Source organism: Bos mutus, chromosome 19 (assembly GCF_027580195.1).
Source record: "Bos mutus isolate GX-2022 chromosome 19, NWIPB_WYAK_1.1, whole genome shotgun sequence".
Lineage (NCBI taxonomy): Eukaryota > Metazoa > Chordata > Mammalia > Artiodactyla > Bovidae > Bos > Bos mutus.
The window spans coordinates 47,366,279-47,389,069 of record NC_091635.1 but is presented as its reverse complement, the minus strand read 5'-3'; the positions used below and the strand labels follow the sequence as shown (position 1 = coordinate 47,389,069).

The 22,791-nt window shown below is 40.1% G+C and overlaps 1 protein-coding gene across 3 annotated transcripts in view; it reads right to left on the bottom strand.

Moving 5' to 3' along the window:
• The window catches only part of AP2B1 (adaptor related protein complex 2 subunit beta 1), a 111,365-nt gene extending 89,144 nt beyond the window's left edge, over positions 1 to 22,221 (bottom strand). For 2 of the 3 annotated variants that reach the window (XM_005899674.3, XM_070390482.1), the window contains exons 1-5: positions 22,077 to 22,221; positions 16,266 to 16,325; positions 11,782 to 11,887; positions 6,832 to 6,967; positions 4,906 to 5,151 (exon numbers count right to left, since the gene is read on the bottom strand). In XM_005899674.3, coding sequence (XP_005899736.1) covers positions 4,906 to 5,151; positions 6,832 to 6,967; positions 11,782 to 11,887; positions 16,266 to 16,302 — 525 coding nt within the window. In that variant the 5' untranslated portion in view covers positions 16,303 to 16,325; positions 22,077 to 22,221. Of the gene's footprint in view, positions 1 to 4,905; positions 5,152 to 6,831; positions 6,968 to 11,781; positions 11,888 to 16,265; positions 16,326 to 20,959; positions 20,980 to 22,076 lie in introns of those variants that run through there. The other variant, XM_070390481.1, reaches the window with a different exon arrangement.
• Between the last annotated feature and the right edge of the window lie 570 nt (positions 22,222 to 22,791).

Below are 22,791 nucleotides of genomic sequence, written 5' to 3'. Positions count from 1 at the left end.
TATGTACATTACCACATGTAAAACAGATAGCGAAGGGGAAGCTGCTGTAGCACAAGTGCTCTGCGTGGTGCTCTGTGACGACATAAGAGGGGTGGGATGGGGGGGAGGCAGATGGAGGGGAGGCGGGAGGGAGGTTCAAGAGGGAGGGGACATGTGTATACCTACGGTTGATTGATGCTGATGTTTGGCAGAAACCAACACAACATTGTAAAGCAATTATCCTCCAATTAAAAATAAATAAATTTTTAAAAATTTCCCCAGAATAGCAGCTACAGTTTATTAAGCATTTACTGTTAGGCATTATTTAAATTTTTAAATAAATTATTCCTTCATGTTCAAAATAATCCAGTAAAACAGGCATTATTACCTGCTTTTATTTTTATTTTTCCAGATGAGGACACTGAAGCTCATTTTAAATAACAGGCTCAAGGCCACGCTTCTAGTAAGCAGCCACGCCAGGACGCCAAGCAGCAAATTTTCCCAACCTTAGCACCACTGATGTTTTGGGATGGATAATTCTTGGCTGCAGAAGACTCCCTGTGCACTGCAGGATGTTTAACGTATCCCTGAACCCTACTTCCCAGATGTCAGTAGCAATCTTCCCATCAGCTGTGACACCCAAAAGTGTTTCCCGACATGGCCACATACCCTCAGGGAGAATACCGCTACCAGTTGAGAACCACTGTCATAACTTCACGTGGCTTCTAACTGCTGGCTAGCACATGGTTAAAATACATACTTTTTCTAAGAAGAAAAGTGCTACTTTTCATAAGAGAGCTTTCCAGAATAAGTTTAAATTAAAAGAAGCTGAGGGAAAAAAAAAAAGGAGCTGCCAATTTAACTAGAGCCTTTGCTAAAGGCCACACTGGGGCCAAGTTCTGAGAGCATGCTGCTTGTGCAGAAAAACCCTCAACAAATGAAAAACGTGACTCTGGGGGTGTTGCTGTTTTAACTAATTCAGTAGTTTGTACTTTGGCTGAGAGAACAGAGCAATGGAAGAGGGGCATTCCCGGGGCAGTTCTCAGAGTGATGACAGAACTGAGAAGGCTTCCAAGACAAGATCAAAGGGGCTAAGGCACGGAGCCAAAGGATTCAGGAGACCTAAATTCACAAACAAAAAGCAAAGCACATGTGGTGGGGCTGTCCAGGGAAGTCTCGGGGAGCAGATTCCAATGTAAACATTAACAGAAATTGGAATATCTCAAAATGCCTCTGAGAGAGAAAAGAAAAATTGCAGTAAGAGGGAAAATCCTAATCTGTGGATAAAAAGCTAGAGAAAAGTCACTATCACCCAAAAGTGTATCTTTCTTGCAAATATCAATTTACGGAGACCGGAACTTTCAAAATTCTGATATGTGTGAAGAAATCATGGGAGTTATCCTCCTCTTGCAGGAAAGTGCTTCCTCATTCTAAGTACACACTTACTTTCAACAAAATGGACTAATAAAGTTGGCCTTTAAAGATAAGCTTAGCTCTAATTCCTCAGAAAAGGTCTTACCATATGAATCTGTACAGATATCAAAGGGATCAGTACCTTTTAAATTAATATTGTAACGGAAATTCCCTGGAGGTCTAGTGGTTTGGACTCCATGCTCTCACTACCAAGAGCCAGTGTTCAATCCCTGGTTAGGGAACTAAGTACACGGTGATGGTATAGTGATGCGCTTAGCTACCTTCCTGGTCAGGGAACTAAGATCCACAAGCAAGGCTCCGTCCACCAAAAAAGTAATCAGATTTTAATTGACATTTCACCTCTGATTTCAAAGTCATTTCTCCAGATGTTCTGGTGCCTCCACATCTAGGATGCCCTTCTAAAGTGAGCTATAAGAAAACTACTCAGGTAGAACCACGAAGCATCAATTCCTTCTGCAAGTGGTTCTGATGGTTGCTGGTGCAGTGCTGCCACCATGTGGGGCAACTTCTGAAAAAGTAGAACAAAATTCTCCCTCAAGAGCAGTAAAACTGGACTCATACCTATCATGAGAATAAAAGGGTTCAGAGGATTTCCTTATTAGAACAGTCGTCAGATAATTAAGGCCTTTATTTGTTCAAAATTTTAACCATTTTCAGAAAACCTAACAGTCCTAAATATATATGTACATATATATTTAAATTATATCATGTATATACATACCCACGGAGGCAGTAACCACTGATGGGTACTAGGGCTCAGAACCAGGTTAGAATTCTGGCCACAGTACCACTAGCTGAGTGACGCTGGGATTATTCTTTAGCTTCTCCAAGTGAGAGTCCCTTGGACTACAAGGAGATCCAACCAGTCCATCCTAAAGGAGATCAGTCCTGGGTGTTCATTGGTAGGACTGATGTTGAAGCTGAAACTGCAGTACTTTGGCCACCTGATGTGAAGAACTGACTCATTTGAAAAGACCCTGATGCTGGGAAAGACTGAGGGCAGGAGAAGGGGACCACAGAGGATGAGATGGTTGGACAGCATAACCAACTCAATGGACATGGGTTTGGGTGGATTCCAAGAGTTGGTGACGGACAGGGAGACCTGGTGTGCTGCAGTTCATGGGGTAGCAAAGAGTTGGACACGACTGAGTGACTGAACTGAACTGAAGTATACACTACTTGATCGCTATCACAGAATAAACTCTAATTCAGAATAACTTCTAGTTCAGAAGATAGGAGAACTACTTAGGCATGCTGCAGTTCATGGGGTAGCAAAGAGTCGGATATGACTGAGTGACTGAACTGAAGTATACACTACTTGATCACTATCACAGAATAACCTCTAATTCAGAATAACTTCTAGTTCAGAAGATAGGAGAACTACTTAAAAAACCTTAAGTAAAAGCACCTATCACTATGCCTGACATAGAATGCACTTTCATCTTTTTAAAATTACTCATTTATTGGCTGCCCTGGGTCTTCTGTTGCTGCGCACGAGGGCTGCGAGTGGAGTGGGGGCTACTCTCCAGTTGCGGTGCACGTAGTCGTGGTGGCTTATCTTATTGCGGAGCACAGGCTCTAGGCGTGAGGGCTCAGTTGCGGCGCAATGGCTTAGTTGCTCCACAGCAAATGGGATTTTCTCAGACAAGATATCGAATCCTGCATTGCTAGGCAGATTCCCAACCGCTGGACCATCCGAGAAGCCTCTCTTTCTTTCTTAATGGTATAAGGAAGGTCATCATTAGCCTTAGGACCTTCTCAGATGTTTGATTTATTATACCTTCCATTCCACCACTAGATACTGGAATTTACTTCACATTCTTATACTCATTCATTTCTTATCAGCAAAATTTGACCCAACTGATAAAAAGGAAAACCAGCAGTCTAAAAACAGCAATACTTCTGGCAAAAAAAACAGGACATACAGTTTAGATGAAAAGTATGGGTTCAAGAACAAAAGCAGGCATGTGAATATATATGTGTTTATCTCTTAGTCCAAGCTTTTCGGTTCTTCACTAAAATAACAAGAATGAAGAGCTCAAACAAATGATTTAAATGTTTGCAAAATAAGGCCAAGGAGATCCAATCAGTTCATCGTAAAGGAAATCAGTCCAGAATATTCACTGGAAGGACAGATGCTGAAGCTGAAACTCCAGTACTTTGGCCAAAGTATTGGCCTGATGTGAAGAACTGACTTATTTGAAAAGACCCTGATGCTGGGAAAGATTGAAGGGAGGAGGAGAAGGGAACAGAGGATGAGATGGTTGGATGGCATCACCAACTCAGTGACCATGAGTTTGAGTAGACTCCGGGAGTTGGTGATGGACAGGGAGGCCTGGCATTCTGTGATTCATGGAGTCACAAAGAGTCAGACACGACTGAGCGACTGAACTGAGAATAAGGCGGGAGAGAGGTATTCCACTCTCAAGCTTGCGCAGGTAGAGTGGGGACCTGAAAATGAATGCCTCCTTAAATTCTGCCTCCTGGGCACCTTCTTAACAAGATGTTCAAGAAAGGAAATAAGAAAAACTTCCTATTTAGAGGGCAGCATGGTCCAACAATTTAATAATCCCTAATGCTACCCTGGGATTTCTTTGGAAGGAATGATGCTAAAGCTGAAACTCCAGTACTTTGGCCACCTCATGCGAAGAGGTGACTCATTGGAAAAGACTCTGATGCTGGGAGGGATTAGAGGCAGGAGAAGGGGACGACAGAGGATGAGATGGCTGGATGGCATCACTGACTCGATGGACGTGAGTCTCAGTGAACTCCGGGAGTTGGTGATGGACAGGGAGGCCTGGCGTGCTGCGATTCATGGGGTCGCCAAGAGTCGGACACGACTGAGCTACTGATCTAATCTGATCTGAATGCTAAACACCTGTTCTAGGAAAATCTTCAAGATACAGTAAAACGTAAGGCATTCCTGAAACAGTTTCTCACAATTCTATTAAGTAGCCTTAAATTTTCTCTAAAAGTTTTCTCAAAGATACTTGTGAAAATCTGCTCAAATCATCTTGATTTGTTGTATAAAAACAGGTTAAGATTATTAAAAGTTATTATTAATTATAATGATACATTAAATTCAAACAGAGACCCATTCATGTGTGACATCTTTAAGTTACCCATATGTAAGTAGGGGGTAGGAAAAGAAAACAGGTAAAACAGACTAGCATGTATTAATAATTATTGAACCTGGTGATGGTAACTGAGTTTATTTTATTTACTCATTTAGTAACTCTAATTTTGAAGATGTTTGAAAATTCCTATAATGAAAAGTATAAATAAGTAAATGGCATATATATACTATTTGTATATTAGGACTTGGTTTTCAGCTCAGTAGGGTATGAGACAGACAATATTTGGGTCCCATGGAAATCATGCTTCACATAGCTAACCTATGGCTCAATGTCCCAAAGATTTATTTTAAACATGCTTTTTAAAAGAGACCCATTTTAAATACTGCTCTCTCATAAAAAAGTGGAAACACATTACCATTGGATTTGAATCTGCTATGAGATCCCGCAGAGAATCCAGAAATCCCTGATCTTCCACCATCTGGGCATTGATGTCATGGAGTTTTGCCACGCAGACTGCTGCTGTCTTCCGGACGTAGGGATCTTCATCCTTTAAGCACTTGCGGAGGGGCTCACAGAGATACTCTGTAATCTTGTCCACCCGGATGCACCCCATGGTTCTGACTGCCAAAGCTCGAATCAGAGGATTGGGATCTTCACAATCCTAAAGACAACAATCATTGAGAACTACTGGTGTACATGGTGTCTAAAACTTAACAGTCTGATTTCTCTAAGTCACAAAAGAATATTTAATTAATGTAGGTTTCTAGTTATAGTCTATATCAGAACCCACATTTTCCAGTACAAAATTTAGTTGCCTATTCAAAGAGATTAGGCTAGGAATTCATTTAACTCTTTTATATAGACAATGAAGACATGGCCTGTAGGATCCGTTCCAGAGCTGGGCAGAAACTCAGACAGCTGGTGTTACTATCCTCATGGCTGTTAGTGACCTGCACTAAAAAGAGAAAAGGGCTCTGGGCTTGTATTCTGCCACAGGAAAAAAACAGAAACTGGAAAGATGTGTCCCACTCCACAAGAATCAAGCAAGGAGAAAAGAGGGCTGGATATATCTGGGGCCTACAGCCAAGAAAACAAAAGAGACTCCAGAAGCTGGTCTGGGCCGCCCAGAAGTTCCTTAAGTGAAGCAGCAGAGAGATCCGCTGAAATCCTGATTAACATACATTCTCCTTTCCTAGCAAGTGCCTCCAAATACAGTACAAATATTAACAGAGCACTTACCATGAAGGAATACCCCTTAGATTGCCCTGTATTAAAAGATTTCTTTAAACCTTATAAACCTATACACAAGCTAACTTTAAAAAAATGTAACCTAAATTATTTCCAATGATATCATACATCTGTGAATCACCAGAATGTTATTTTGATTCTGTACATTTTTTAGCTAAATATACACACACACAAAAAATTCCATGAGAAGAAAGCATAATGTTCATTTTTTTCAATGAACAATTTAATAGCAGCTAATTTTAGAAATGCCGTCTAATTCTTGCTTCTAACATACACTGAATTACAGACAGAGGAAAAAAACAATACGTAAACAAAACAAAAAAAATCCCAATTTCTAACAGAAACAACTTTATTATTATGTTCATCATATCTAATCATATGAGAAATTTAACTGGATATACAATAGTATTAAGGACTTTCTTTGATGGTGAGTTGATTAAATGATTTTTCATCCTTAGGATGTTTGAAATTTGCTTTAAAATCATCCAGCAGGAGAGGAGGCAGGGGTCAGGAAAGCATGTATGGAGAGTATAAGTTAAACAAGACTGGTCATAGGCTGGTAACTACTGAAACCACAAGGGGGTATTTAGGAACTTACTACACTATTTCCTCTACTTGAGTATGTTTGAAAATTTCCATAATAACAACAAAATGTTAATCAACTGTTGTAATATTTATTAAAACAAAATGAAAAGGCAGCTTCTATAGTTTCCACTACTTCTGAAACATAAGCATACTTTCTACAAAGACAAATAGATAAGGCCCCACGTTACTGACACTACAATGATACGCCCAACCTTTGTCTGCCATGGAGGGTTAAGAGTGACACTTCACCTGGCTTTCTTCTCCCATCTGGCAAGGATGTACCAAGCCCACCTGACAGAAGGCTCACCATATGGTCTAACTGGATGACAAATGCCAGCATACAGAATGCTTAAATCATCAACATTCCTACTCGTCGCCAATACTTCTCTAGAAGCCCTCTTTTGGAACAGAGTTTGCTTATTTGCAACGCTAACCATATCAAGAGACACTTCTTAAAAGGCTTTCTGAGATAGAAGAAACTGTTCTTGAGTACCTGAGAAAAAGTTACCTTCACAAAGCTGTTGACAGCCATGATGGCCATGTCTGGCTGACTCTTGGCATAGTTCATCAAGTAGAGATACACAAGCTTCTTCAGTTCCAGATTATCCGTCTGCATACAGTTCACTACATCTGGAAAGAGAGAGCTGAGAAGAAAGAAAGGGAAGGTGAATTGATATTGGTGCCAAGATGTTGGATAGAACACAAAGAAAAAGCCTTAATTTAAAAAAGTAATCTGATGAGAGGACGAATGCAGTGATGATATCACAGAAATGAATTACTCAAGAAACTACAGTAATGGTCTCAAGAAGATACTGAAAACTAGATTTTTAAAAAACCTTTTACTTTGAAAATTTTCGAAGTGGAGACAGCAGTTTAATGAACCTGATGCATCCATCACCCAGCTGTAAATATTGATGCATACCTGATCTTGTTTCATATACAACCTCAACCCACTTTCCCTTCCCCAGTCCCTTCCCATCTAATTGCTCTAAACCATTTCTAAACAAATCCTAGATATACATCTTAGTGTATCTCTTTACAAATTATTTAAAAAATCACTGTGTCACACACAAAAAAGTTAACAGTATTCTTCATACCAATTCTCTGCAGTTTCAAAGCACTACAGTTGCTATGCTTTTCAGTGTGCATATTCTTCCATCTCTAACCAGTGGGAACTTACTTGGTTGGTGTCCTTATTAAAACAGTTGTCAGATAAGGCCTTTGTTCAAAATTTTAACCATTTTCAGAAAACAAAACAGTCCTGAACACGTGAGTGTATGCATGTTTAGTCTCCCAGTCGTGTCCAACTCTGTGACTCTATGACTATAGCCCGCCAGGCTCCTCTGTCCATGGGATTCTGCAGGCAAGAATACTGGAATGGGTAGCCATTTCCTTCTCCAGGGGATCTTCCCGACCCAGGGATTGAACCTGCATATTTTGCATCTCCTGCATTGACAGATGGATTCTTTACCAGTTGAGCCACCAGGGAAGCCCCTGTGTATGCATATACAGATTTAAACTCTATTATATACATACACCCATGAAGGCAGTGACCAGTAATGGGTACTGGGACCCACAACTAGGTTGGAATCCTGGCTACATTACCGCTAGCTGTATGAGTTTGGGATTATTCTTTAGCCCTCTGAGCATACCTTTCTAGATCTCTAACATGGAATAACTTATAATTCAGAATAACCTCTACTTCAGAAGATATGAGAACTATTAAAATAAACAAAAACACTGTTAACTAAAAACATCTATCACCCTGCCTGACACAATGCACTTAAATTTGATTCTCCCTTTTCTTAATGACATAAGGTCATCATTAGCCTTAGAACCTTCTCAGATGTTTGTGTTAGAACAACATTCCACCCCTAGATGCTGGCATTTACTTCTTACACTCATCCATTTCTTATCAGCAGCATTTGACTCAACTGATAAAAAAATAAATGTGCTTCATATTAACATATTTTATAAAGTAAAAATCTATTTTACTTTTTTAAAAAAATTAAGATGACATTGTTTTAATTTCTGCAAATCTCTTTAATGTCTAGTTTAAGCAAAAACTGAGTCCCAATCTCAGGGTCATGGGTTCAAGCCCCATGTTGGGCGTGGCTTTGGGCTTCCCTGGTGACTCAGACAGTAAAGAATCTGCCTGTAATACAGGAGATCCCTGGGTCGGGAAGATCCGCTAGAGAAGGCAATGGCAACCCATTCCAGTCTTCTTGCCTAGGAAATCCTATGGACAGAGAGCTACAGTCCATGGGGTTGCAAAGAGTCAAACACAACTGAGTGATTAACACTTTCACTCACTTTTCACTTTCACTTAAGCAAAAACAGCTGGATTCTCACATCTGCTACTGCATTCAACCTATTGTAGAATGTTGCTTTAACTGAAGTATAAAGAAGAAAACACATCTTCATACACATATATAAATTGCAAAATGGAGTATTTTAATAGCTTTTTCACATAACTGGGTGTTCTTTGACACATTCAGTCAGTTCAGTTCAGTCGCTTAGTTGTGTCTGACTCTTTGTGACCCCATGAACTGCAGCACGCCAGGCCTCCCTGTCCATCACCAACTCCCAGAATCCACCCAAATCCATGTCCACTGAGTCGGTGATGCCATCCAACCATCTCATCCTCTGTCGTCCCCTTCTCCTCCTGCCCTCATATTTTCCAGCATCAGGGTCTTTTCCAATGAGTCAGCTCTTTGCATCAGGTGGCCAAAGTATTGGAGTTTCAGCTTCATCAGTCCTACCAATGAACACCCAGGACTGATCTCCTTTAGGATGGACTGGTTGGATCTCCTTGCAGTCCAAGGGACTCTCAAGAGTCTTCCCCAACATCACAGTTCAAAAGCATCAATTCTTCTGCACTCAGCTTGCTTTATAGTCCAACTCTCATATCCATACAGGACCACTGGAAAAACCATAGCCTTGACTAGACGGACCTTTGTTGGCAAAGTAACGTCTCTGCTTTGACACATTAAAGTCAGACAAATGATCGTTTTTTCCTTTGGTTTTTTTTTTAGTCCACAAATCATAGTTTCTTAAAAGTTGGGTGCAATATGGAATCTGAAACCATATTGATAAACTTTCTGTACTTGATTGAACTAAAATCCATTCATTTACCATTTATTTTGAATGGATCTTTTACCCATGCATAACTTTATGATATACGCACTGGTTATTTGGAAAACATTGGTTCAATGAGTTATGCAGGTCATCTCTAGGTTGTCACATTTCATTCAGTTCAGTTCAGTCGCTCAGTCATGTCTGACTCTTTGCAACCCCATGAGTTGCAGCTCAGTCATGTCTGACTCTTTGCAACCCCATGAGTTGCAGCACGCCAGGCCTCCCTGTCCATCACCAACTTGCAGAGTTTACTCAAACTCATGTCCATCGAGTCAGTGATATCATCCAGCCATCTCATCCTCTGTCGTCCCCTTCTCCTCCTGCCCCCAATCCCTCCCAGCATCAGGGTCTTTTCCAATGAGTCAACTCTTCGCATGAAGTGGCCAAAGTATTGGAGTTTCAGCTTTAGCATCAGTCCTTCCAATGAACACCCAGGACTGATCTCCTTTAGGATGGATTGTCTGGACCTCCTTGCAGTCCAAGGAGTTCTCCAACACCACAGTTCAAAAGCATCAACTTTCACAGTCAGCTTTCTTCGGCACTCAGCTTTCTTCACGGTCCAACTCTCACATCCATACATGACCACTGGAAAAACCACAGCCTTGACTAGATGGACCTTTGTTGGCAAAGTAATGTCTCTGCTTTTTAATATGCTATCTAGGTTGGTCATAACTTTCCTTCCAAGGAGTAAGCGTCTTTTAATTTCATGGCTGCAATCACTGTCTGCAGTGGTTTTGGAGCTCAGAAAAATAAAGTCTAACACTGTTTCCCCATCTATTTCCCATGAAGTGATGAGACCAGATGCCATGATCTTAGTTTTCTGAATGTTGAGCTTTAAGCCAACTTTTTCACTCTCCTCTTTCACTTTCATCAAGAGGCTTTTTAGTTCCTCCTCACTTTCTGCCCAGCACCAAATAATCACATTCATTAATTTCACCACCAATCTCATCAGAAAAATCTCTAAGTATTGGAAACTATCAAGTTCATGATGGGAGACACAAGTTTTCCAACACTCTAATTTTTAAAGTCGAAATGTATCTACTGTCAAATTTTTTCCTTTGAAGTGACAGGTTCACTTTGTTCATTTTTTATAAGGTAAGGTAAGGTAAGTCACTTCAGTCGTGTCCGACTCTGTGCGACCTCATAGACGGCAGCCCACCAGGCTCCCCCGTCCCTGGGATTCTCCAGGCAAGAACACTGGAGTGGGTTGCCATTTCCTTCTCCAATGCATGAAAGTGAAAAGTGAAAGTGAAGTCGCTCAGTCGTGTCCGACTCTTAGCGACCCCATGAACCGCAGCCTACCAGGCTCCTCCATCCATGGGATCTTCCAGGCAAGAGTACTGGAGTGGGGTGCGATTGCCTTCTCTGATTTTTTTTTTTTTTATAAAATATCTCCCAAATATTAAGTCTGATTAACTATAATTTTGTCTGTCAATCATTCTTTCGCATAGAATGGTATTCCCAAGTCAAACAACTGTGCAAGGGATCTTTTTCAAATCAACCGTCACATTCTGCTATGCAGAAGTACTTTATGCAAATTCCTGTTTCATCACATGGAATATTAAAAAGACCTGAACTCAGATTCAAGGTTTACTGAAATAAATTTGTAGTGCTTCATGAAGGACAATCCTAAGTGAAACTGCCCTTTTTTCCTGCAAGCACATGGTGGTGAAGGATACAGTGACTACTGTTATGGTCTGGCACACTGCCTTAATTCAGAATACGGCACCAGCAGTGCAAATATCAACACACTGAAAAGGGCATAAAAGACCTAAGTATTATTACAAGAATAGCTTTGACCTCATGGAATTCATGGAAAGGATATCGGGAATTCTCAGGGGCCTGCAGACTATCCTTATTTCCAAATGGTCCTGCTAAATTACAGGGGGAAAAGAGGGAGAAAAAAATAGACTATTTGGATTTTGTTACCATTGATTTTCATCTTGAATTCAGCAACTCAATGCAGAGTTGTACAGTTGAGGCACTGGCATGAGCCAATTAAACTACACATGGGCTTCTGTTCCTCTGTATATTTTTATCATCTTCTAAAACTACCTTAGCAACAGATTTGTGATTGTGCCAGCTCTCAGGAGGTTTTATGCTAGATCTGTATGCAAACTAAATCAAACTGGTTTCACACTCTTTTAAAAACACCACACTTGGTCACAGTGTTAATATAAAATCAACTACACTTCCTAATGTTTTCAGTGGGACAAACTAATTCTTATACATTCTTATCGTAATAGCCTTAAATGAAAAGCAGTAAAAGCCACTAGAGTTAAGAGTCTAAAGTGAGCAAGACAGGAGAGGTCACCCTTACCTAACGTCTTTCCCCACAGTCATAGCAGCAATCACTTTCTTCACAGCCTCCTTCCTCTTTTCTTTCTTTTCATTGTTGAGTTCAGCCTTTAATTCAAAGATTTCTCCTGGAAGAGAACAAACAGATGAGGTCCCAGGGTCAGAAAATGAGAGCACAACACTGCACTATGTAAAGTAACACCACAGCAGCTAACCAGGGGCAAGGCTGCAACGGAAACAAGAGTTTAAAAACAGCAAAGATGTGGTATTTTTCTGCAATGGGGAGAGAATGGCATCTGAGGGATGATCTCCCATCAGAATTTCCAAGTCCTGAGGAAAAAATAAATGTAGGCAGGAAATAAGTTCACAAATCAATGTTTTCAAACCACAAGAGACTTTTCATTCACTACTCTCAACTCCACAAAGTGAGGATCCAAGGTCACAGAGCTAGCGCGTAACAGAACTGGCCTTAGAATGGTTTCTCCCAACTTTTTTAACTGAAGAATTTTCCAACATTGTCTACACATTCTTACCTGGGAGGGATCTAAAAATACCAATGCTCAGGCTCCATTCTGAACCAAGTAAATCAGACTTTCAGACAGTAAAACTCCTATGTTCATATTTTTTAAAGTTTCCCCAAGTGATTCTAACCGTACAGGGTTGAAAATCACTGCTCTAATCAGTACTTTAAGTTGTCAATGGGATTTAAAGCCCTATCCTGTTCAATCAAGCTAACAACAGAAATAATCATACTGAAGCTTCAAGAATGGTACAAACCAGTCATTTCTAATTGTACACTCTTCAATGACTGCTCAAGCTCTGCACTGTGAAATGCCAGGACTGTCACTACTATTTTAAGGCCTAGGTTCACCTACCTTAAGAAAGCTGGAGCCGAAATAAGAAGATAACAACTCTCAACTGGTTTTAAAAGAAAGAAAATATACTGTAACACTACGAAAAAGAAGCTGACTACTGCCACTTCAACTTCCCATCTAGAGTACTGCCTCATTTTCTTCCGCTGTTCTTAATGTTCATTTCAGCCTCGCTCACCAGTATAGGAATAGTGGGGCCAGCAAACAATGTGATCTGCTGAAGCCTCTAAATGAGAAGGATGAAACCAGTAAGAAGCACCGAAGATAAGCACTAAAAAAGCTTGTTACATCAAGATCTACTGCCAACAAAGCAAACAAATTTTGACAAATATCACCCCTTTATTTGACAGCTACTATAAAAATAGCACAGACAGAAAAGCTGGGCCCTTGAAAGAGTCATCCTCCTCTTCTCCAAGTCCTCTGCTGCCAAATCCAGCTGTCAAGAGTTCTCATCATTTACTTCTGGGAAAAGTAAAAAACAAGCAGCAGGGTTTCAGAAAATCTAAATTGTGAATAGCAGCAGGAGTCGAAGAATCAAAATAGGATGTAACTGAAATTATTCCAACTCCAATAGCATAAATTTAAAAAGGCAGTTCTGGTGGGTGTTATAGGAAGTAAAAGGAACACAATCTATCCATTTTTTAAAATGTGGTATGTGATTCATCTGTAAGTCTCAAACTTGTACAAAAATCCCTGAATTTAAAAAAAGGTTACCATGACCCACTGTAAGAGAAGGTTTGAAGAATTAGGTGAGTTTTTAAATTACATCTTTTTGTATCATTATACACAACATCTGGGCTTCCCTTGTGGCTCAGCTGGTAAAGAATCTGCCTGCAATGTGGGAGACCTGGGTTCGATCCCTGGGTTGGGAAGATCCCCTGGAGAAGGGAAAGGCTACCCACTCCAGTATTCTGGCCTGGAGAATTCCATGCACTGAGGGGTCGCAAAGAGTCAACATGACTGAGTGACTTTCACTTTGACTTTCACACAACATCTAGGTCATCAAAGCACAAAAAATGTTAATAGAAGAAATAAATACATTTCAGAATGATAAGAGAATCAGAAATAAAGCTGAAAATGAATGACCGGGGCTAAAGGATTTTCTAAGGTGTAAGCAATATAAACAGAAGAAGCTGGGTGGAGCCAAGGGGCACTGAGTGAGGCAAGGAATCTCATACATGCTACCGCTTTATTAAATTCTTATCTTTCCCCCTTCTTTCTCCCCTTCATCAACTCTACCAAGCAGCTAGCAATAGCTCTCAATCTCAGCCAAACACTGGAAAAATCTGGGGAGCTTTTAAAACTCCCATCAAAGTCATATCCCAGACCAAACAAATAAAGACATGTGCAGGGGAGGACTGGACATCACCTCCTCTGTTTCACTGGGCCATTTCAATGTGTCAGCAAGGTTGAAAACCATGGACTAACAGCTGATGTAATAAGCAGTGCTCCATGGTGTTTTCTGAATTACAGTGGAAGAGCCTGTTTAGAAGAAAGTGAAGTCGCTCAGTCGTGTCCAACTCTGCGATCCCGTTGACTGTAGCCCGCCAGGCTCCTCCCTCCATGGGATTCTCCAGGCAAGAGTACTGGAGTGGGTTGCCATTGCCTTCTCCAGGGGATCGTCCCGACCAAGGGATCGAACCCAGGTCTCCCGCATTCCAGGCAGACGCTTTAACCTCTGAGCCACCAGGCTGTATCTTTGTTTACCCTTAATTAACTCCAAATGACAGAACAAATGACAAATATGCTTGGGCTTTCTAGATAACTTTCTGGTGCTCCAGGCACTGTACCTGCCCTCCCATTTTTTCTTTTGAAATAATTTTAATCTTACAGAAAATCTGTAAAACTCCCCAATTTCTAATGTTACACCACATTTGCTCTATCATACTTCTTTATATATTTATAACTTTTTTCTGATTCATTCAACAAACTGTAGACGTTACATCTCTTTAGCCCTAAATTATATCAGTGTGTAATTTCTAAGAACAAGGAATTACATTACATAACCATAATGATGAAAATCAGGAAATTTAACAGTAATACATTATCTAATCTATACAGACTTAATGATCTTAATAATGTCCTCTATAGTAATTTTATCCCTATCCCCCTTGGGCCAGAATCCAATTCAGGATCATGCGTTACATTTACTGTCATGTCTCAGTATCCTTTAATCTGAAACAGCTGGTCAGCCTTTGTCTTTCATTATAATGACATTTTTAAAAAGCACAGGACAGTCATTTTAAAGAACACCCTCATTTTTCATGGGTATCTTCTCATAATTACATTGAGGTTATGCATTTTGGCAGCTGTAATTCATAAATAATGGTATGTGCTTCTCAGTGCATCACATCATTTTTATCTTTAACAAAAAAGAGGTCATGCAAAACAATGCATGAGTGCAAGGATAAGAAAATATCAAGTTTCCATGCACTGTTTTGTATCATCTCTTTTTTGTGGTTAAAATTTTTTTCAATCATATGTATTAATATATGCACAGAAAAGATTAAGGATACAGATCAAGTTCCCATCAGGAACAAGAATAGATAGGAAGAGAACTTTATTTTTACTTTTTACTGCTATATTGCTTTAATAATACTCCTTGTTATAAAATGCTTGTTTCCAAGGAAAAAAACAAAAGACTTTGGTACAGCCACTATGAAAAACACTGTGCGAGTTCCTTAAAAAACTAGAGTCACCATATGATCCAACAATGCCACTCCTGGGCGTATATCCAGAGAACATTCTACTTTGAAAAGATACATGCACCCCAATGGTCACAGCAGCACTATTTACAACAGCCAAGACATGGAAGCAGCCTAAGTGTCCATGACAGATCAAAGGATAGAGAAGATGGGACTTATGCACACTATGGAATATTACCCAGCCATAAAAAAGAATGAAACTCTGCCATTTGCAGCAACATGGAGAGACCTAGAGATTACCATACTAAGTGAAGTTAAATCACACAGAGAAAGACAAATACATGATATCACTTATATGTGGAATCTAAAAAAAAATGATACAAATGGACTTACTTACAAAACAGAAAACAAACTTATGGTTATCAGAGCAATGGGGAAGAGTGAGGGGAGATATATTAGGACCTTGGGATTAGGAGATACACACTACTCTGTATTAAATAAACAAACAATAAGGTTCTACTGAGCAGCACAGGGAACTATATTCAATATCTTGTAATAAGCTATAATAGGAAAGAATCTGAAAAAGAATACACACATACACACACACGACTGAATTACTCTTGCGTACACCAGAAACGAACACAACACTGTAAACCAACTACACTTCAATTTTTTAAAAAAAGAGAATAAATGTGCTTCTTCCTCTTTCGCCCTCCTCAGACCTATCAATCTTCAGTGGATCAATCTTGGATCTCTTCCTTTCACTAAAATGTTCAAGTCAAAATGATGTGCATTACAGTTGTATCTCTAAAAACCTATACTCTAAAAATCTGTTCAATACACCTTTCTGTAGAAGCAGCAGATTCCCAGTGAGATGGTCCAAGACATGCATCTCTGAAGAGAGCAGGAGCATTCTACCTGAAGCAATCTTACACCATCACTTTTGAAGAATCGTAAAAAAAAGGCTTTTATCAAGTTCTCATACTTACCCTTTTTATTGGTTGTGAAGTACTTGGAGTCAGTCATGGTTTTGGATCTTTAATGTGCACCTAGAGCAAGAGAAAAGAAAACCTTTATCTGAGTTATTTGGGTCCAACAAGGGATTCAGCTAATTTTAAGAACATTTATATATGAGACTACCTACATTCCACAATGAGTCTCTTCATCCTTACCATCATGGGTGATCCAAAAGGATGCAAGGATAGTTAAGAATGAAACTCTTATGTCAAAAAGCTAATTGGAGCAAACTCCAAAGGCTTAATGGAAGAGAGTGAAAACCTGAACCTATCATGGCTTTATGATTTTATCCACAATTATCTTCTCAGAGCCTCTAAGACCTAAAGCTAGATCTTTCTTTAACTGCATCTCCATTAGCCACTCCAATACTTAAGACAAAGTTTGTGTTGAAAGATCTCCCTATCACTTTCTATTAAGGCAAATCTGACTTATTCCCAGAGTCTCTTAGAAGCACAGAAAAACTGAAAGAGAAAATAATTGTATCAATCTATTCACCATCACATGTATCAATAAAAGGAATCGCTTTCAGAAAAAAAAAAGGGAAGTCTAAATTAGTAGGACAATATTCTTTCATGACAAACATCTAGAGAGGCCTTAAAAATTGTTTCATATTTCCAACAACCTACAATTACCCCCAAAAGTATTCCCCAAAAGAAATGATATCAGTTTACACTTAAAATGCAAAGAACTGAGATATCTGTTTAGTCACACTGAGTATAAAAAAGAATCAGAACTGATCTTAAAACTTAAAAGAACATGGGTACCAGCTTGAACTTTACCTTTCCCTTCCAATTTCCAGAACTAACTCAGCTGACATAAGGCTCCACTCGTAAAACAAAACCAGTATGGACTAATCACATTTCTCCCCAAATAACGAAACAGTGTTTTCTGATTTGAGAAATTCTACAGACTTTGTCCAATGTACTTGATTTCTTCAAATACGTTAAATTTCTGTTAATAATATTCGTTCTGCACTTAAAAAAAGGTATCTTCTTTTTTACCACCATTTTTACTACTACTTATCACCAAATTTACGACAGATGCCCCAGGACCTGCTCATTACTTTCAGGTCAAAATAACATCAGTGATAATACATTTGGCAAATTTGAGTGACCACACCTTTACAAACAATGGTACTTATGAATATGAGAGAAAAGACCTAAGCACTAAACAAATCAACGTAATTAAGGAAAAAAGAGCCACAAAATCATGAAGTAGTGACAAGAGCTTGGCTCAACTTTGTTCTCTAAAATTTACTACTTGGGTAATTTAAGAGAAATTAGACTCATTTGCTATCTTTCCAAGCAGATACTTAATATTTATAATCCTGATCCTTATATACAATAGTGCTTTAGGTTGTAACAGAATTTCACTGAATTTACTGTGTTAAAAGTGAGCTAGAACTCACATAAATCATTATAGAAAACAAGAATTTGTTTTCAGCTTATTTGTTACAATTTAAAGTAACTGTTACAAAGACTTGCCTTATGTAATATTTTCATAATGCCTTTCTAGCAAAAATTCAAAGAATGTTATAATCATTTAATCCATTCACAATGTAAACTAAATGTGAAGTGGGCAAACTGAAGAAAGGAGTCCTTCACATAGGAGACTTGGAATAAATCGGAACTTCTTACCTAAGAACTTACGCATGGCATTGCACTGTGTGCTCAGTCAGTCTGACTCTGAAATCCCATGGACTGTAGCCCTTCAGGCTCCTTTGTTCATGGGATTTTCCCTGCAAGAATACTGGAGTGGGCTGCTATTTCCTCCTCAGGGGATCTTGCTGACACAGGGACCGAACCTGTGTCTCCTGCACTGGCAGGTGGATTCTTTACCACACTGAGCCACCTGGAAAGCCCAAGAACTTACATACACAAAGAGGAAAACCAGTATACAGAAATGATTGCTAGAACGTGACAGGAAGGCCATAGCTCAAGGCCATTATGGTCTCTCCAGGATGTGATTATGCCACTCTAAATCCTATGGGGTCACCAAAGCTTAAAACTTGCTCAAGATTTAAAAACAAAAGCTGCTTGGAATTTTTCATTGTTTCTTTGAAAAAGGGCCCCCAAATTGTTGTGTTTCCTAAAGCACATTCACGCATATTAAATTCCTAACAAATTTTCAGCACACATCTATTACACACTAAATTAACCTAGTCTTAAATCCTACTTTAATAGTGACTCACACAATTTCATTACCTCCCCTAACAATCTTTATCACTGAGGAAGAGATTTTTGTCCTATCCATTGTGAGCACCAAGTGTTCTTAACTAGGGAATAATGTACCAAACCACAAAACTTCAGCGAAGAGGAGAAAGTCAAGTACATCATCTTTAGATACTAAATTAAAAGCCCTGCTTTTAAAGAGAAGGGAGAAACTTACCACTCTCTTCCTTCACTCTGTCCTACACAAGAGTAATGTAATATCCCTTACAGCTACCAGCAGAGAAACATTTTATCATGTTAGCTTCTGCCTTAAGCCAAAGAAACTCCAAAAAAAAAAAAAAAAAAACTAAAATTAAACAAAAATAAAGAGGCAGAATTGCACAATACTGTAAATGTACTAAATGCCACCGAACTGTTCACTCAAAAATGGTTAATTTTCTGTGAATTTCACCTCAAAAGATGCATATGCATGTATTTTTAAATAAGACAATCACATGCCAGAGATGAACATAGATTCTCTAAAACATAGGAAAACATAGGACGGTGAAAACTGCTGTCTGTTTTAGAAGTGCCCCCCCACTCCAAAAAGGCAGCCAAGATAAAGATAGAGCTCAAAGAATAAATAAAGTATTTGCTGAAAAGCCTCAAAAATTTAGCCTGGATGGGAGCGGAGTTTGGGGGAGAATGGATACATGTATGTGTTTGGCTGAGTGGCTCTGCTGACTGAAACTAATATTGTTAATTGGCTATACTCTAACTAAAAAAAAAAAATCAAGTTCTTCTGGGGAGCGGGAGATAAGTTATTCCTCAGGAGAGATCCACAGCAAAGCGAAGCCAACATGGAATTGGAACTCACACTACCTTTTTACCAGATCAAACTAAACAAGTCATCCATCGGCTGCTCTATGGGCTTGAGGTATGGCCTCAGGACATTGTTTTAAAAAATAAATAAGGCTGACACAGTCAAAAGCACAATTTCTCTAACTTTCCTAGCCCAGAGTGTGATGTCACTGCATTTCAGAAAAGGCCTCTCTGTATAGGATTACACATCTAGATTTAACATAACCTAGTTTCTACTAAATATAGGCTGTGACAGTTTTCCTTTCTCAACTATTCCTCCTTCCTTCTGGTGCCCCTAAAGAGAATAAGGTCAGAAAAAAATTAATAGGGGTCTTAATTTCAAACGGCTCTCTGGGAAATAGCAGCTAATTTAGAGTTAGTGAAGCCACTAAATTCACTCTCTTCATGTAAAGTTGGACTTTACACAGCTGGTGCCCATGGGAAAAAGTGAACAGAATTAACCAAATTATAAAGCGGACAGGTCGTTCTAGTAATCTTTCATTACAAGCATAAGGATGAGAAGTGCTAATTAGACATTTCAATAACACATCTTCATGTATCATTTATTGCATACAAAATTACAACAGATAACTCATTACAACAGACATACCTATCATTTCCATTTAAAAATGACTACAAAGTACTCTGCTAGTATCATACAGTAAGAAAAAAGGTCTTAAGTTTTACATCCAATTCTTTTTTTTTTTTTGCCCCCTCCCCTACATCCAATTCTTAATTGAAATAAACTCTGGAAAACTTACGCCTGGATGGAGAGAAAGAAGGAAGAAAAGAAAATGTGTCCTTCCTAATTCGTTCCTTGTTCAGCTTGATTCAGAACTGTGCCTAAAATGTAATCTGTTAAAACACAGGTAGAAAGCTGAGCACCGAAGAATTGATGCTTTTGAATTGTGGTGTTGGAGAAGACTCTTGAGAGTCGCCTGGACTACAAGGAGATCCAACCAGTCCATTCTAAAGGAGATCAGTCCTGAATATTCACTGGAAGGACTGATGGTGAAGCTGAAACTCCAATACTTTGGCCACCTGATGCGAAGAGCTGACTCATTTGAAAAGACCCTGATGCTAGGAAAGATTGAAGGCAGGAGGAGAAGGGGACAGAGGATGAGATGGCTGGATGGCATCACTGACTCAATGGACATGAGTTTGAGTACACTCTGGGAGTTGCTGATGGACAGGGAGGCCTGCTGTGCTGCAGTCCACGGGGTGGCCAAGAATAAGACAAGACTGAGTGACTGAAATGACTGACTGAAAATATAGGTGTGTTTAAAGAAGGAAAAAAAAAAGATGGAAGAACCAGGTTTTCTTGAGTCTCTTAAGTCACAGAATGTTGTTTGGTGGTTAAGTTGCATCCTACTGTTTTGTGACTCCATGGACTGAAGCCCGCTAGGTTTCTCTGTCCATGGGATTTCCCAGGAAGGAATACTGGAGTGGACTGCCATTTCCTTCTGCAGGGGATCTTCCCAAGCCAGGGATCAAACCCACGCCTACAGCAAAGGAGCCACCAGGGAAGCCCTCACAGAATGTCAGCATTATACTAATTTTACCACCCAACTTTCAGTGAAGCTATCTGCAGAACACACTCTACTTTCTGCTTCTTTGGGAGTTTAAACTGTCAAATACCTGTAAACAGTTCTCACCTTCCCACCAGGCTTAGTCACCACTGGCAAAGTGTTACACGTTTTCTTGTACAGCTGCATCTCCTTCATCTGCTGCTTTCTATTATTACCTTGTAAGTGTACCCTGAGGCTAAGCAACAGAAGTATACCAGCAAGGTGATTAATAATTTAAATTGTTCCTCACTGAGACCACTTTCTTGGTCATTCTGTCTTTTCTAAACTTACCGCGGTTTTTTTTTACTTTCTCTTTTAAACCACAATGATTGTTAACTGTGTTTGGCATTTTAAAGACCTTTAAAAGTAAAAAGTTTAATGAAGCAGCCACACTTTATTCACATCGCTTCGTAATCTAGTTAAAAAAAAAAAGTCTGCCCCCAAACAGAAGAATGCTGTAAAAACTAACAGCATGAATAAATTATTTGGATTAAAAAAAAAATGGAATTAACAGGAAGTTCCAGTTTCTCTACCTCTGTCTTAATCCACAGCCTTTCTCAAACCAGACCGTTCCTTCTAAGACCCCGAAGAAAAAATTCCGGGCTAAGATTTACTCCCAAGAGCTTCCCCCTCTCTCATATCGGGTCAATTCTCTGGGTTTTTCTTCCCTTTCTCCGGTGTCAGGAATTCCTCTTCTTTCCCGAGGTGGTCAAAATTCTACGGCTATGTTCCTCCATTACGAAGCAGAGGAGAGGCGTCTCTTAACCTCAAATGACGGACAACGGCGAGGTTTACCCATCTAGGAGCAAAGCTCTGGGGAACCCCTTTTCCCTTTCCTCAGCTGAGCGTGTCCTAGCCTCTCAGAGAACGACCCCAAACCGGGAAGAAGCAAGGTTCTCTCCTCGGCCTCCGGTCTCCGCCAGCCACACCCCTGGCCTCTGACCCTCTTAACCCCCCGACTTCGAACATATCTTTTCCCCAGAGCCCCCTAATTCCCACCCCGAGGATTCCCTCGCCCCGCCCCAGCGGTGGAGTCCTTTTCTCCAACCCTCTTCCTCACAACGGTCACACCCGACGGCTCACTCCATCTTCAACGGTCACGGTCCTCGGATTTCCTCTCCTCCGCCTGTCTCCAACCAAGTCTGGGGATCCCCTATCTCCATCAAAAAGGGACACACCCCAAAGTTAGCCGCCTACAACTCACCGTAGGCAAGGGCGGGGGTGGCAGCAGCGGCCAGAGAGCACGGCCCGAGCGATGTTGTAATGGTTTCCCGCACGTCACGACTCCTTCTCCAGGTCTAAGCCACTGCGCAAAACCCACTCTGCCAGGGACAAAGATGGTGGACAGGAAACTCTTACGTCAGAGAACCTCGCCGTGTGACGTCATCCATACGCGCGAGAGAACGAGAAAGGAGGGACTACTCTCTGTCGCCTTGGAGACGGAAAAGTTTTGCGCCTTGGGAAGAGATCTGAGATCTGGGCTTCGGAGGAAATTCATTTGAAAGAATCTAGTAAACAAGCTGACATTCTCGGGATTTGTTTCCTCACACAAGACCTCTCTAAAAACCTACACAGTCAGTGAAATGCCTTTTGCTTTCTTTAAAAACACAACAAAATCCAGCTAATTCCTTGGGCAGTTAAAAATACACGGACAGTGGTTATCTAGCCCAGGATTATACAGGGCAGTGGAACTGGAGGAGACTGGTGCAAGGAAACGAGGTTGACACGGTCTCAAATTTATGTGTGAATCCATCTGAATCCGAATCCCTGCCCTGAATGTGACTAAGTTACTTGTCTCCTCAACTTCAGTCTTCTTACTTGTGAAATAAAGACGATGATAATAACTCTTACCACTTTATGAAGCTTAAACCGGATTAGGTTGGTAAGAACCCTAGCGTGTAACAGGTGTGCTTTGTTAA